General features: G+C 58.7%; 1 protein-coding gene and 1 long non-coding RNA gene across 2 annotated transcripts; one reads left to right on the top strand and one right to left on the bottom strand.

The window, feature by feature from the left end:
- Window positions 1–547: 547 nt before the first annotated feature.
- Window positions 548–9760, bottom strand: BSG (basigin (Ok blood group)). Its single transcript, XM_007075724.3, has 8 exons — window positions 9604–9760; window positions 3572–3728; window positions 2761–2843; window positions 2498–2634; window positions 2145–2421; window positions 1557–1581; window positions 1335–1396; window positions 548–1227 (listed from the first exon to the last, which is right to left on the bottom strand). The coding sequence occupies exons 1-7, from the start codon at window positions 9668–9670 to the stop codon at window positions 1336–1338; spliced, it is 807 nt and encodes a 268-aa protein (XP_007075786.1). The 5' UTR covers window positions 9671–9760; the 3' UTR covers window positions 548–1227; window position 1335.
- Window positions 9761–9921: 161 nt separating this feature from the next.
- Window positions 9922–14338, top strand: LOC122236492. The gene is made up of 3 exons (XR_006214553.1): window positions 9922–10010; window positions 11212–11338; window positions 13882–14338. It is a non-coding gene; the product is annotated as an uncharacterized LOC122236492 (long non-coding RNA).
- Window positions 14339–15982: the final 1644 nt, after the last annotated feature.

Raw genomic sequence — 15982 nt, 5'->3', positions numbered from 1 at the left:
GCCCCACCCATGTTTGTTGCAGTTGTCAGGCTGGGCTGTGCAAACAGGGACTCCCTTTCTCCTGGGGGCCAGCTCAGAAGGGCCACCTCCCTACCACAGCACTGCCCTTCGGGGCTTTCTAGGCCTCAGTGGCCTCCCTTCAGCTGGACATCAAGTCCCAAGGGGCTGGCTCCACTACGGACACCTGCTGGGATCCATCATGAGGGCCTGCCCCACCCCCCACCCCCTCACTTCCCACTCAAACCACAGGGAGCTTCCTGCCCAGGGCAGGTGGGTGCCAGGCAGCTGTGGGTGGGGGTTGCCTGTTCTGTCCTGGGGGGCCCATGGGAAGGATTCCCAGGTGCCCCTGTCCGGTCCTCTTTGACGGCAAGAAACAAACTCAGAGGGAAGGGCTGCTGTGTGGAGGGAACCAGCTGGTGAGCACCCCCATTCCCAGACCTGCCACAGGCCCGGCCCCTCTGCGCCCACCCCCCCCATCTGCACCCCCCCACCCCTGCCCTGGTTCTCCTGCTGAGACCCTGGGCCGGCGCACACAGGAGCCTGGAAAGACGGACACGGGTCAGCCTTTATTGGTGAGCAGGCAGGTGGCGGGCGGGTCAGGACGCAGCTCTGGCAGGATGGCCGCCACACCACTCCTCAGCCAGGCGTGGATGGCGGGGGCCCTGCCTGCCTTGAGCTGTCCCAACACACAACACAGACTGGAGGCGACCCGGCAGCACAGACCTCAGACAGACAGGCAGGCACGATATGCTCCCACCACACAACCCGTGACTTTCTGCAAAGGGTCCCAACGAGGCCCAGCAGCCTCAGGAGGTAGAGCCCCAGAAGAAGGCCAGTCTGCCCTTCATGACCCCCAAGATGGGGTGGGATGCCGAGGGGATGGGCTGGGGGGACAGGAGGGACAGGTGTCTGCGTGCGTGTGTGTGTGTGGGGGGGGGACAGCGAGGAGACAAGTGGGCAGCGAGGGGATGGGCAGAGGGCACCAGTAATCTCACAGGAAGCTCATGGCTTCCTCAAGGCGCTCACAAAATATTTAAAAAGGAAAACCAAAACTCCTAAAGAATGGAATTCTACATGTAGAAAACCCTAGTTTAGTTTTAAAAAGGAAAGAAACGTGAGCTGACCCACAGTGTGGTCTGCTTTCGTGGAGCGGGTCTCCTTTAAGAGGAAAGAACGTGGACTCTGCGAACAGCAGACACTGAGCTGCTCCGGACAGAGGCTGGAGGCCTGTGTGGGGGCAGGACAGACGCTCAGACAGCAGCCCGAAGCTGGGGGCGGGGGGGGGGGGGGGGGGAGGGTAGTCCTCCCTCCCCTCACCCCCCGCCCCTCCTCACCTCAGTTGGCGTTCCTCTGGCGAACGTTCTTGCCTTTGTCGTTGATGTGCCCGCTGCTCTTCCTGGGGAGGGACAGAAGGCTGACGGACTCTCGGGAAGACACAACGGTGTCCCTGCTCCCACCCACCACGTGCACGGTGCAGGCTATCCAGGCCAGCAGCCCCTCCAGGCCCTGCCCGGGGAACACTGCCTGCCTGCTAGCCCAGCAAGGCCATGACTTACAGAGGAGCGGAGCCGGTGTCCTCATCTGTGCAGACGCGCGGCCACATGTAAAGAGAGGACAGGCCATCAGGAAGTGTCCCGGGACGAGGCCCCTCGTGGGCTGGCACCGGTCCTGCTGGGCCCTGCCCTCAGTTTCCCTGACTGTTAAGTGCAGGCAACCAGCCCGGCTGCCAGCACGTGCGTCCTCAAAATGAGCTGTCTGGGGTCATGGCCCAAGGGGTGCCTGGGAGCCCCGCCCGCTCCTCACGAACTCAGCCCGCAGGAGCCAGGCAGGGGGCCAAGCTCGGGTTTCCTGAGCTCCGTCACGTACAAAGTCAAGAGCATGCTTGGTGCCTACGACCCTTGGGCCCTCAGCAGCCACCACGGGCAGGGGCAGAGCAGCCAAGAGGACAGCCACTCCCCTCGTTGGTCAGCCACCTGCAGCCGAGTGAGGGAGGACGGCGGGCCAGACCAGGCAATAGGCGAGCAGACCTCCAGCTGGGGACCCGTTTGGCCCCACAGCGCCCTCCTCTGTCCCGCACCCCCGGACAGTGGCCTGCCCCCACCCCCCACCCCCCTGCACAGCGAGCAAAGGGCCTGTGGGCTCACCGTCCAGGACCTCGTCCGGCTTCCGTCGCTTCTCATAGATGAAGATCACAGTGACCAGCACCAGCACCTCGGCCACGATGCCCAGGAAAGGCCAGAGGGCGGCGAAGCGGTTTCGCACGCGCAGCGTGACCACGGCCTGGCTGGTGCCCTCCGAGTTGGTGCCGTTGCAGGCGTACCTGCCGGGGTCCGTCTCCAGGTCCAGGCTCGAGATGTGCAGCTCCGTCTTAGTCTCCGAGGACACCACGAAGAATTTGTTCCGGGAGCTGTTGCTGATGACCTGGGGGTGGGCGGACTTTGTAGGGGCCGGGGCCGGGGCGGAGGCCAGCTCTTCCCCCGGCAGGCGTGGGCCTCACCTGGTCCCCAGAGCTTTCCATCTTGTACCACACCCAGTCGCTGACCGGGGGGAAGGAGTCAGACTTGCAGCCTAGCACGACCGACTCCCTCTCGGTGGCGTGCTCGGACTTCTTCACGGCCTTGATGTTGGGGAGCCCTACAGGGGTAACCGAGCAAGGCAGGAGCCTGAGCCCGTGACCCTGGAGGAGGAGCTGTCCCTCTCTGGGGGTCCTTCTGGCCCCCGGCCCCGCCCCAGATGCCCCCGAGGGCCCCCAGAGCTCACCCTTCACCTCGATGCTGGTCTTGCCTGCTTGCTCCGGGAGGAAGACGCACCAGTACTCACCAGAGCGGTCATCCAGGTCCACCCTGCAAACAGACGCGCAGCGATGAGCGGGGCTCGTGGTGGGGACACCATCCCGTCCTCGGTGGAGCCGCAGGGGACTCCCACCGGGGGCCAGAGCAAGGCCACACTCGGGAGTCCCTGCAGGGCACGAGGGCACAGGCTGCCCGCTTCCCATCAGGGAGAGACGAGGAGGCATGGGTGGCAGATGGAACTGGTCCCCCCCCCCCCCCCCACCGACTGACCCGGTGCCTGCATCGATGAGCCCCTGTGCCCAGTCACCCCTGAAACCAGACTCTGGTTCTGGAGCTGGCTCAGGCATCGACTAAGACCAGGCTTCAGAGCAGGGTGGCACAGAGGCCCCCAGACCTCAGAGAGCCAGGTGCTTGGGGACTCCGGGCTGGGAGACCCCAGGTCTGCCTGCCCTCCTCAGCCGGTACCCCGGAGAAAGAAGGGAAGGGTCTTGGAGTCCAGCCTTACATTCAGCAGCCAGGGGACCCTCGCTGGATGCCAGGCCTTGGCCATCTCAGACCCCAGAAGCCTGGGCTTCTCACACTGAGGGATCTGAGCAGAGCTTGTGTCTAACGTCTGTCCAAAGCAGGCCCGCCGACCACAACCCCAGTTCTGATTGACCAGAGAGGCCGTGAGCAGCAACACGGTGTGGGAGCAGGGGCAGGAAGGGGCCTGGGGGTGACGCCTGCAGGCTGAGATGGGACCTGGTGTGTTTGCGGGCCCTGAGGCAGGCCCCACTCACTCATACTCTGTCTTCAGGTCGGGCAGTGCGTCTTCCTTCAGCACCTTGCCCGCCTTCACCCAGCGGTGGCCGACGATCTCAGTGGTGCTGTGGTTCAAGGCACAGGTAAGGCGTGTTTTGGAGCCAGCATCATCTACAGATGTCCAGATCCCGCTCCCTAGGTGGCCACAGGAGAGAATATTGGCAAAAGGTCAGGGAAAGAAGGGACCCAAACCCAGGACCCTGAACCACCTGCCCACTTGTCCCTGTGGCAAGCGTGCAATGGCCCGGACACCCCAGGCCATCCACACTGTCCTGAGCCGGCCCAGAGGAGAGGAGTCCTGAATCACACCTGGCTCCTTCTGGAAGGACACCTTCTGTGGAGTTAAAGGAGCCTGGGGTCTGCAGAGAAGAGGGCTTGATGAAGGTTCTGTCGGGAAACATTCTAACCAGCTGGGCCTCAGGTGTTGGAAACGAAAGCCAATAACCACCCTGGGCCCCAGAACCTGGCCAAGACATGGACTGCTGGGTCCAGCCCAGCACAGACCTGAAATTCCTTTTGTATTAAAAAAGTGTTTTTTAATGTTTGTTTATTTTTGAGAAAGACAGACAGACTGTGAGTGGGGGAGGGGCAGAGAGAGAGGGAGACACAGAATGAGAAGCAGGATCCAGGCTCCGAGCTGTCAGCACAGAGCCCGATGCGGGGCTCGAACTCACGAGCTCTGAGATCATGACCTGAGCTGAAGTTGGACTCTGTTTTTTATTTTCTAATTTTTTTTTAAGTTTTATTTATTTATTTTTGAGAGAGAGACAGAGTGAGTGGGGGAGGAGCAGAGAGGCGCAGAGAGAGAGAGAGAGAGAGAGAGAGAGAGAGGGGGAGAGAGGGGGAGAGAGGGAGAGAGAGAATCCCAAGCAGGCTCCACACTGTCAGCACGGAGCCTGATGTGGGGCTTGAACTCACACACCGCGAGATCATGACCTGAGCTGAAACCAAGAGTCGGACTCTTAACTGACTGAGCCCCCCAGGCACCTCCGAAATTCCTCTTTTAAAAGATAAATCTGGGGTACCTGGGTGGCTCCATCGGTTGGGCGACCGACTTCGACTCAGGTCATGATCTCATGGTTCATGAGTTCGAGCCCCACGTCGGGCTCTGTGCTGACAGCCTGGAGCCTGGAACTTGCTTCAGATTCTGTGTCTCCCTCTCTCTCTACCCCTGCCCTGCTCACATCCTGTGTCTGTCTCTCAATAATGAATAAATGTTAAAAAAAAAAAAAAAAAAAAAAGATAAATCTAAGGGCGCCTGGGTGGCTCAGTCAGTTAAGCCTCTGACTTTTGATTTCAGCTCAGGTCTCACAGTTGGGGAAATGAAACACCACACAGGAGTCTGCACTGACAACACAGAGCCTACTTGGGATTCTCTCTTTCCCTCTTTCTGCCCCTCCCCTGCTCATGCTCTCACTCTCAGAATAAGTAAACATTAAAAAAAAAAAATTAAAAGAAAAAAAAGATAAATCTACTGGGGGTACCTGGGTGATTCAGTCAGGTAAGCATCTGACTTCTGATTTTGCCTGAGGTCATACTTGCACAGCTCAGAGGAGTCCGAGCCCCATGTCAGGCTCTGTGCTGACAGAGCAGAGCCTGCTTGGGATTTTCTCTCTCTCAAAATGAACATAAAAAAAAAAAAAAAGTTCTTCTCCCTCTGCCCCTCCCCTGCTCACATACTCTCTCAAAAATAAATAAACAAATAAATAAACAAGTGAATCTAGCACAGTCCCAGCCGCCATTCCCTGGATGCCCCTGCAGAACCCCCCCCCCCCCATCAAGGCAGGGCCATCCGAGGTGGGTACCTCCCACCGGGGCAGGGCCTGCTGGCTCCAGCTGCCCCGTCCTGAACGGCACCTTCTTCCGGAAGGTCAAGAGTGCACCCCCACTTGCCACTAAGCCTCTCTGTAGGGACAACCAAGGCACTGCTGGTGGACTCCCAGGGCCTGGACCTTCTGTTTAATTTCCAACTAGGCAAACGTCCCCACTGGCTTGAGATGTTCTCTTTAGGAATCAAAAATCACTTAGAACCAGGGGCGCCTGGGTGCCTCAGTCGGTTAGGCGTCCGACTTCAGCTCAGCTCATGATCTCACGGTCCTTGAGTTCCAGCCCCGCGTCGGGCTCTGTGCTGACAGCTCAGAGCCTGGAGCCCGCTTCCGATTCTGTGTCTTCCTCTCTCTGCCCCTCCCCCACTCACACTCTGTCTCAAAAATAAATAATAAAAACATTAAAAAAAAAAATCACTTAGAACCAGACGGTAAGAAGCCTGCTGAGGCAAGGAGGCTTGAGCCAGGGAGGGCTGCCCTCCAGGGACCAGAGTTCAGGGAGGGAGACTGTCAGGCGCTCAAGGGGACCCAGGGTCGAAGGTAAGGGGCATGGAGCTATGAGAATGAACCAGGAGGACCCCCCCAACTTCCCTCTACACCAGAGACTGGGCATCAGTGAAGCAGCAAACCCATCCTTGTGCACGTCAGAGCCCTATCCCGGGGCTCAGAGCAGGTGTCACAGGGACGCTCTGGTGCGATCATCCTGGAATTCCACATTGTCCCCAGCTCGCCTCCCCTGTGACATATGCCCCAGAGGCGTCCCTTCTAGAAGACCACGCCCAGATGATTTGGGCACAGAGATCCATCCCAGGGCTATTGGCGATAAGCTTCTTTTCCATCCAGTCTGCAGGGAGACGCCTACAGCACAAAACTGGGTGAAAAATCAGAATGTGAGACTGTATTTAAAAGGCCACAGTGTGAAGTAAGCAGCGACAAGAAGCAGGCTCTCTCGTCCAGAGACCGGGTCGGTCATTAAGAAAATTTAACCTGACCCAAAGGGCAGCAGGCGAGCTTTCCTGGAGAGAGATCACTGAATCCTCCCCTCCCCTGTCCTGCTACAGACTGGCCACAGGCTGGCACTTCCAGTCTGGGGAGCGGTGGCCTCTTTGTGTGGAAGAGGCAGGACCTGAGGCCAGTGGAGGGCAGGACACAAGGTCCCAGGACTCTAGACGGGCAGGGGAAGAGGCAGACAGCTCAGCAGCAGCCAGACAGGAGCTACAGGGAGGCTCCTCTCTGCTGCCCTAGGCACTACCCACCCTTGGCGCGTGCACGCACACGCAGCACACGCACACAGCACCACACACACACGCACGCACACACACACACGGGTGGTCACGGGCGTGCACACACACACAGCACGTGTATGCACGCGTGGACACATGGGTTCAGACACATACACACACGTGAGTACAGACGTATACACGTGTGTGCAGACACACACCCAAAGCACGCACAGGGACACGTGCGTGCACACACTCATGGCTTCAAGTCCGTATCGGAGGGCGCGGGCTACTGCTCTGGAGCAAGGTGGACCTTCATGCCTGCCCCTGGGGTGGCCCAAAGCCCATTCACAGGACTCAAAACAGGCACAATCCCAAGCAGGCAGAAGGGTGAAGCTGGGGCTCTGTGGCTGCCCTGAGCCCTCTGTGGCTGTGCTGTCTCTTCAGAAGGATCACCTCCCGGCAACCCACATTTCTCAGGAGTCAAGATTTCCCAAGATTGCAAAACCCAACAGCCGGTGCAGAGCCGGGAGCGTGAGTCAGGGCAGGAAGTGAAGCCAGAGAATGCCCTCCTCCTAGACTCGCGTCTGTGCCCTTGTCCCCTCACCCAGAGGCTGCTAGAAAGGTCAGTCCGATCTTACCCAGCCGCGCCCTGCCTCCCTGGGAGAGAAAGAAGTCGCCCAAAGGCCACAGGCCTGACGGCCACTTCCACCAGCAGGAGCAGTGAGGGCCTAGGCACAGCTTCCCCCACCCTGCCTCCCTCCTCCCTTGTCTGAGGAACCACAGGCTGACACCCCTGCCCTGACCTGAGGGTAGCACACAGCAGGGAACTGAGACACGCCCCACCTGGCCCAGCAGATTGAGGGGGGAGGGCACCCGAGGAATTCACAGGGACCCTAAGGGCCACAGGGACAGGAAGGAGGAACAAGGGAGAACATTTGACCCCCCCCCCCCATTTTGGCCATGTGACTGTGACCCATGTTCTCAAGTAAAGTCACCTTCATCTAAAAACAGCCACCCCTCCTCCCTGACCTCAGGCTGCCGGGCAGGGCACAGGGCCAGGCAGGCCTTATGGGAAACAGCCCACGAGCTGGGGATGAGACTGAGGCTCCCGGCACCCACCCTCCTCCCCACCCAACTCAGCAGCTCTACTCAGGTAGGAGGAGCAAGAGAACATTTCTGGGATGCCAGGCGTGGGTTCTGGGTCTCTCCACCCTCCCCTCCCCTCCATCTGGCCAGGAGGCCGCTCCTGCTCCCTTCACCTGAGGCTCGGGCCAAATCACCAGCCCGCAGGACCCAGCTAGCAACCTGGTGCCCATGTGTGCCCTCCCAGCCTGGTGCGCCAGGACAGCGGGGCCCTGGACAGTCCCAGGGAGAGCAGGGGTCCCCCTGGCAGAGCTCCTGAAACAAGTTTCTGGGGAGCTAGCTGACCCAGCCACGAGAGGTGAACACGGTCACTAATTCACACGTCCCAGCAGAAAAGGGACGCATGGTATTTGTGAGGGTCCCCGGGAAAGGTGACAAAGTAAAAAGGTCCCAGGTGGATTCAGACAGGGCACAGACACACCTAGACTCCCCAGCACACACACCCTACGTGAGACGCAGGGCTTCCAGCTACGGCTCTGGTGCCTGGTCCCAGGAAACAGGTGAAAAGGCGCTAACCCAGGGCTTCCCCCTGACGAGAGGAGCAAACGCAGAGACTTCCTCACCCCCACCTCCACCCCCCCCCCCCCCGCCCCCGGCCACTGTCCCCGGGGCCGTCCGCGGCCACCTCCCGCCAGGGAGAGCTATTCCTGAAGGGCTCCAGCGGCCAGGGACCCGCTGGCGGGCAGTGAGCCATGTGCACGCCAGGCGCCAAGGCCCTTGCCCAGAGGCGTTCAATGAACGGCCGTTCTGATCATAAGGAAGAGGAAAGAGGCCAATTGAGCTCCTGAAGTGGGACAGGAGTAAGTGGGTGAAGCTCCCACAAGAGGCAGCTCCTCCTGCCCCCCACCCCCAGCAGACACTGTGACCCTGCACTCCTGCCTCCCCAGACCCTTCTCTGCACTTTGTTCCCTACATGCCCATCACTATAAATCTTTAACCCAGAACAAAACGGGAAGTCTCGATCAAGGAAGAAAATTTCTATCAGGCAAAAGAGAGCTGTCCCGCTTTCCCCTGAAAAATACGCTTTGATCCATTTTCCCCTGAGCGTTCTCTACACGGTGCGGGCCTCCCAGAAATAAGTGCTGTTTGTGACTCCGTTAAAAACACCCTCTCAACACATCCTGCCCAGAACTGGGCTGCCAAAGCGACCTCACGGTGACCTTGGAACACGTCCCCTCCCGCCCTGGGCCTCAGTTTCCACTCCTGTTAAAGGAGGAGGGTGGACCAGCTGCCACCTCATTCTGTGGCCTGGAATCAGACAAAACCAAAGGAAGCAGAGCGTGCTGGCTTCCTGCCGGAGGTTTCAGGGTTTGGGCAAACACCAGGGGGCAGGTGCCTACCCAGAGCCAGACATGGGACCTAAATCCTGGGAAGAATGACAATCCCTTCCTGTGCCAGACAGCCCACCGGCTTCAGGGGCGGGCATTCCTCAGTCCTTGGTTCCAGCGTACACGTGAGGGCCTGTGGAGGCGGCCACCGCTCCAGGCCGCACAGGCTTCGCCAGGGCTCGCGGGATCCCGGGGCCGCGCCAATGCACCCCGCGGTGGCACTGGCACGCCGCGGGCGGGGACCCCGCCGGTTGAGAGGGGGCCGCTCCTGGACTCCGGCCCCGGCCTCCGCCGCCGGACGCGGGGACGGCGGAAGGACGGGGCTCCGCCTCCAGACCCCACCCCAGGTCCCCTCACCTAGGGGTCAGGCCAGCCCTCGGACCCCTCGCGTTCCCCGGCCGCCGGGGCTTAGGGACTCCACCTGCAGGGCCGCCTAGCGGGCCCCCGCTGCCGCGGCTGAGCCTCCACCCGCGCCGGGCAGGACCCTCACCTGCTCCCGAGCCGCCCTCGACGCTCAGCAGCGCCAGCGCCAGGACCACGAGCTGCCGCACCGCCATGTCGCCCCCGTCCGTGCCGTCCCCGCCACCAACCGCCGCCCGCGGCACTATAAGAACCGGGAGGGGCCGGGCGCGCGCGCGCAGGGCAACGTCGCGGGGCGGGGCGGGGCGGGGGCGCGCACGGCACGCCAGCCGCCCCCTGCGCATGCGCGTGGACGCACATACGCACGCGTGGGCCCGAGCGGGCGCCTGCAGCGGTGCCACGTGACCCTGGCGGCCACGCCCCACGGGCTAGGGGTGTGGTTGCGTTGCTAGGAAACGGGGGCGGGGCCTGCGAGGGCTGGGCGGGGCCCCGCCTCTGTTTCCTCAGCCTTTCGGAGTGTGATGACAGAACAGATAAGTGCGTGCTCTGTAGAGGTTAAAATACTCGCTTTATGTTAGTGCATCTTACCACAATACGGAAAATAAAGCGTTAAGGGAGGCGGTGGGGATCCCTGTGAACAGGTGGGATGTGTGCCTTGGGCTGGGGTGGGCTGCCAGATTTAGCAAATAAAAATACCTGGATGGCAGTTAAGTGTGGATTTCAGGTGGAGAGCCAGTAATTTCTAAATTAAGTATCCCGTGCAACATTTGGACGTGGCTGTGCAAGAACATTCGCTGTTTATCTGAAATTCACACTAACTGGCTGTACTGTATTTTGTCTGGAAAACCCATCCTGAGGTTCCCCATGCTTTACAACAAATACTTTTTTAATTTTTTAAGATTTTATTTATTTATTAAAAACTTTTAAAATTTATTTACTTATTTTGAGAGAGAGAGAGAGAGAGAGAGAGAGAGAGCACTAGCAGAGGAGGGGCAAAGAGAGGGAGAGAGAGAACCCCAAGCAGGCTCTGGGCTGTCAGTGCAGAGCCTGGTGTGGGGCTTGAACTCACAAATCATGACCTGAGCCAAAACCAAGAGTCGGGGGCTTAACTGAGACTGAGCCACCCAGGCGCCCCTATTTTTTTAAGATTTTATTTTTAAGTAATCTCCACACCTAACATGGGGCTTGAGCTCATGACCCTGAGATCAAGAGTCGTATGCTCTTCTGACTGAGCCAGCCGGCCGCCCCCACAGCAAATACCTTGTTAAATGACAAAATAGTTTCAAAAAACAAAACAAAACAGGTAGTCTATTGTTCATGATCTTGGGTTAGGCAGTAGTTTCTTACTTGTGACACGAAAAGCCTGAGCAACAATAAAAAAATAGATAAATAGGATTTCATCAAAATTAAAAACTTTGTGTTTCAAAGAACACCAAGAAGGAAGTGAAAAATCAACCCACAGGATGGGAGAAAACACTGGGAAATCATAGATCTGATAAGAGACTCACATCCAATATAAAGAACACTTACAATTCAATTTAAAACAAGTACAAATAGGGGCGCCTGGGTGGCTCAGCTGGTTGAGCATCTGACTTCGGCTCAGGTCACGATCTCGTGGTTCATGGGTTTGAGCCCTGCGTTGGGCTTGATGCTATCAGCACTGAGTCTGCTTCAGACCCTCTGTCCCCCCCTCCCCTGCTTACTCTCTCTCTCTCTCTCTCTCTCTCTCAAAAATCAGTATCAAAAAAAAAAAAAAGGATGAAGGGTCTGAATACAACGCTTCTCCAAAGAAGACCTACAAATGGACAAGCCCATGAGGAGACGCTGGCCATCGTGAGCCATCAGGGAGTGCCGGTCACAGCCAGGTGAGGCACCGCGTCCCTCTTCGGCATCCTGATTGTTTTCCACTGGATATTTAAGAGCTGCAGATACCTGAGATGCTCTGAAAAGTCGAGCAGCAGTTACCCTTTTGCAAGAAACATTTACATTTACAAGGGAAAGTCCCTGTGTAAGGGTGTGTCCCTTCAGAAACCTGTAAGGAGGGGAGGCGAGGAGTTGAATGTGCTGCAGCCTTGCCCCCGTCTACTGTGCGGTTCCGGGTCACCTCCCATCACACACTCCCCACCCCCAGCGTCATCTTTGGCTTTCTCTGAAGGTGATGGCTTCCGTACTTCTGAATGTTACTCGGTTTTCGCGACTGTCTCCCATTCAGGACATGTGTTACTAAACTTCTGTTTGTTTTCCTCCTGCTCATCTGTTTTACATCCATTAATCATTGGAGCAGCCAAAGCACCTGAAAGGGAAGCAGGGAAACTTTTCTGCCCCTTGTGGGTAAAGGGAAGGCTTCTCTAGATTGGAGCCGCTTCTTGAAGGCTGTGCTGTTCAGAGAGGCAGCAGCCGCGGGAGGTGAGCTGCAAGTCTGAGAACAGCCGGTCAGGAGTGGGGAGGAGGCAGTGTCGGGGCTCAAGGGCTACGTGCGGAATGAGGCGGAAAGCAGCCAGCTGGCTTCAAAGTCCCTCTGGCCTGGATAGAATTCCACGGCCCCTTTCCTGCCCTCCCTGGGCTGGGCTGAGGACAGATCTCGTGGGAAATATTAGGGCCACCAGGCAGTCTTTGCTTTTGTTTATAAAACTAAGCTGCGTCCTCTCCAAGGCCCAGTTTTCTGGTTCCCTCTCTGGAAAGTCTTCCCTGTCTCCTCCCACTGGTCAGATGGATCCCTTTGCTGCTCAGTCCTGGCCCCACCTGGGGCAGGAGAAGCCTTCTAGGGCCACTCCATTGTCAGATTTAGCAAATAGAAAGGCAGGACACCCAGGTACATTTGAATTTCAGATTAAAAAAAAAAAAAAAAAAAAAGAGTGATTTTAAAAGTATCAGTCTATCCCATGCAGTATTTGGGGTAGACTTATGCTAAAATGTATCTGTTCTATATCTGATCTGCTCAAAAGCAGCCCTGCTCCATTACCCGCTGTCATTTCCCTCATTTGCACTGGTCCCTTCTGTGACCTCGTGTCCAACCCACCTGTGTGTGAGAGCAGGGACACAGGGTTCCCTCCTCACTCCGCGCCCCCGCCCCTGGCCTCTAGGCCGGCACCCTCACTGGGACGGGCCCAGGTTCCGGATCTGGACGTCTTCCTCAGACAGAAAAGCAGGGAAGCAGCCCAGCTCTCTGGCCTGTTTCTGCAGCTTTGTTCTGTGCAGCAGCCGGGCTGGGGGTGCGAAGAAGGCAGGGAGCCCATCCTCTGATGCAGAATCTCTGGAGACCCGTAAACCTTGCCCCTGCCGACCCCTCAGGCCTCACTGGCCTGTGTCCTGCCTCGGAGTCTTGCCGTGTGGTGCCGCTGGCTCCCTCCCTGCACCCCAGTGACCACCAGACTGTCCTGGGCAGCGTGTCTTCAGGACCTCAGCCCCAGCATGCCACCCCTGCCCCATCACAGGACACGGCGTCTGCTCTGGTTCATTTGCCTTCTGCTTTTTCTTCCAAAACCTCTCAGGGGCGCCCAGCCAGCTCAGTCAGAGGTGTTTACAGCTCTTCACCTTAGGGTTGTGAGTTCAAGCCCCACTTTGGGCTTAGAGGTCACTTAAAGAAACGTACAAAACAAAACAAAACAACCCTCAAACTCACAGATGAGGAGATGACATCAGACTTTCATTCTGTTACCCATCTGTCCACTGCTAAAATGTTTCAGCTTAGTTTTTTATGTGCATTTTTCTGAAAGGGGGAGCTTTGAAATCCACCCCCTCCAGGCAGTGACTGAAGGAGGACAGGGCAGGTTTTATTCTGGTGTTAGGGAGCCCTGGGAGGGGTTTGAGCCAGGGCGGTCCCTCCTCTGTTGTGTTCTAGGGAGACATCAGAGCCGCCCAGGGGAGAGGGGCCTGAGAAGAGGGCCAGGAGCGGACAGGGCAGGCCCTATCCTATGGCTGACATCCTGACGAAAGGGTTATTCTGGCACAGACCCAGAGCAGGGGCCATGTGATCTTGGGGGCAGACTCGGGATTGACACAGCCACAAGCGAGACCCGGGGCCTCCAGGAGCTGGAGGAGGCAGGAAGGACCCTCCCCGCTGGAGCCTGTGGAGGCGGGGAGCCCAGCCCGCCTCGATCTCTGACTTTTGGCCTCAGAATGTGGGAAGATAGAGTCCCATTGTTCTGAGTTCCTGCTGTGTGGCTTTGATGCCCCAGATCACACTGTGTCATCAAACCATCAGAGACCACCTTGGGCGGGTGCTGAGTCCCCAGGCAGGCAGGGTGGGGCACCTTCTTATTCCTGTTGGTGGCCTCCCGTTCACCTGGGGGTCAGTTGGGGGGGGGGGGGCGGGGGGAGGAGCCCTGCTGGGCCAGGAAGGAACAGCCAGGCGGGGAGATAAGCCTTCTCCCGGGACAGCAGCAGGCGGGCCTCCCCTAATCTGCAGCCAGATGGAGCCATGCCAGACCCCTGATGAGGCCTCGCGCGAAGGAAGAGGAAGCTGCTTGGTGCCTGGGAGCACACCTCTAAATGCAGTCTCACCTGAGGATGTCTGTTGAAGAACAATAAAAACCATAGCTTCCTGCAAAACCAGTGGGGACCTCGGTCTTAATGGGCGCGTGTGGGCAGACAAGTGCTTCAAGGCAGTTCCCAGCAGCCAATGAAACAGCCCCAATGTCCATCGGCAGGTGGATGGACACACACAAAAGGTGGACGTCCACTGCGAAAGGTTCATGTCCCTCAGCTGCGAGCAGGAGCCAGGCGCCCACCCCCGCCGCCCCACGGACAGACCCTGAGCACACGACGCTCAGGGAGGGAACCAGACGCGAGGCGCCACACGGGGGTGTGAGTCCATGTGTGTGAAACGTCCAGAACAGGCTCATCCACGGACGGAAGGGGGTTCGTGGGGGAGGGGCTGGGCGGTGGGGCGTGACTGTGTGGGGACAGAGTTGCTTTCTGGGGAGATGGAATGTTCCAGAGGTGCTGGTCACACAACCCGGTGAATGTACGAACACCCACTGAATTACACACTCTGGATGGATGTTCGGCATTTGCAGGCCCGGCCCCGAAGCGCCCTGGTGGGGGCCCACCCCGGAGGGTCAGCCCCCAGCCTGCCATGTTGCACTGGGCTGCTGTGGACACTGGGGCAAGGCCAGGACCTCTGGTCCTGCTACAGGTGACAGGAAGGGGTAGGTGAGTGGGGATGGGGGGAGGAGAGCAGTGGAGGATGGGAAAGCCGGGGGAGGGGGTCCTGGGATGCAAGCTGTTACCCCTCCAACCTGCCCGCAGCACCTTGAACATCTTGAAGGTATTCTCCATACTGGAGGCCAGTTGTACTCTGGGTGCTAGGCTGTGGCCCTGAGGCTTCGCATAAGGCTGCTGTTGTGTCCTGGGGACGCCCCGCAGCCTGCAGCCCCCTCCTGGCTCCTGTCTGGCCAGTCTTCCCCTGTTCCCACCGCTGCCCCGAACTCCAGAAGGCGTGTGTCCAAAAACGCCAAGCCCCTGGCTGGGTTCCCCTCAGCAGGAGCTCCGGCCTTGCCCCGTGCGTGGGCTCTGCCTCAACCAGTGATTTGTCCAGAGGCCAGCATGAAACCTAGGCTGGGTCCAGCAGCACTAGAAACAAGCTCTTTCCACGGGACCCGAGGGGCAGCCGTCCTTGCCGCCCGGAGAGAAAGCCTTCATGATCCCACGGCTGAGAGGCGGCAGCTTCGTGAGGACCTCTTGTGAGCACTGGGATCCTGCTGTGCCTGACGCCTGTGTCCTCCCAGACTCTGCAATTACAGGAGGCACCGGGGGCCTTTTGGTTACCCGAACCGGTGTAGTCTGGGGTCTTTGGTGCTGGCTCCAGGATGGGTTTATCTGGGGGCTTCACCATGGCATGCAGGCCCCAGGTTCCTCTGGTGTGGACTTTGCCACCCTCGTGGGTCAGCTCTGCCCCTGTGGCTAGGTGGGAGGCACAGTCCTGAGCGCATGAGGACTGCCCCCCAGCTCTGCACAGGCGGGCTCTAGCTTTCTGCAGCGAGACCAGTATGGGCGAGGAGTGGGGGGCAGACCCTGTGGTGATGTGAATCTCAAGGGTGTCGCCCCTGGGGAGAGAGCCAGGTTAGGGGCAGGGGCCCCACCCCCTCCTGTGACGTTGCTACCTCAGCTCTGAGGCCCCAGACACCTGATGTTACTAGCCTAGCAGTGGCCCCAAGTCCCCGTTTCCTGAGAGGTTCAAGTTGACAGTCAGGGGCCGTCCCCATCTTGCTCTGGCTCCCACTCACCTGCACACAGGCCCCCAAGGCCAGCAGAGGGGCTACGGGCTCCCGTGGTGCCCAGGAAGTCAGCTCAATGAAGACCGTGGTCTGGAACCTCTTCCGTGGGGATTCTCCAAAGCAGCTCTCGCCCTCTGGACTTGCCGTGATTAGCCCGTCGGCCTGCGTGGGCCCAAGGTGACAGGAGCACACCTGAGAACGAGGGCCACTCAGTGGAAGCTGAGCCTGGCAAGTGACGGTTTCTTCTTGCAGCTCTAGCGGATTAACGGATTACCACACATTCAGGGCCTG

This window comes from Panthera tigris, chromosome A2 (assembly GCF_018350195.1).
Source record: "Panthera tigris isolate Pti1 chromosome A2, P.tigris_Pti1_mat1.1, whole genome shotgun sequence".
Classification (NCBI taxonomy): domain Eukaryota; kingdom Metazoa; phylum Chordata; class Mammalia; order Carnivora; family Felidae; genus Panthera; species Panthera tigris.
The sequence above is the reverse complement of the archived record's forward strand: the minus strand, read 5'-3'. Positions and strand labels throughout refer to the sequence as shown.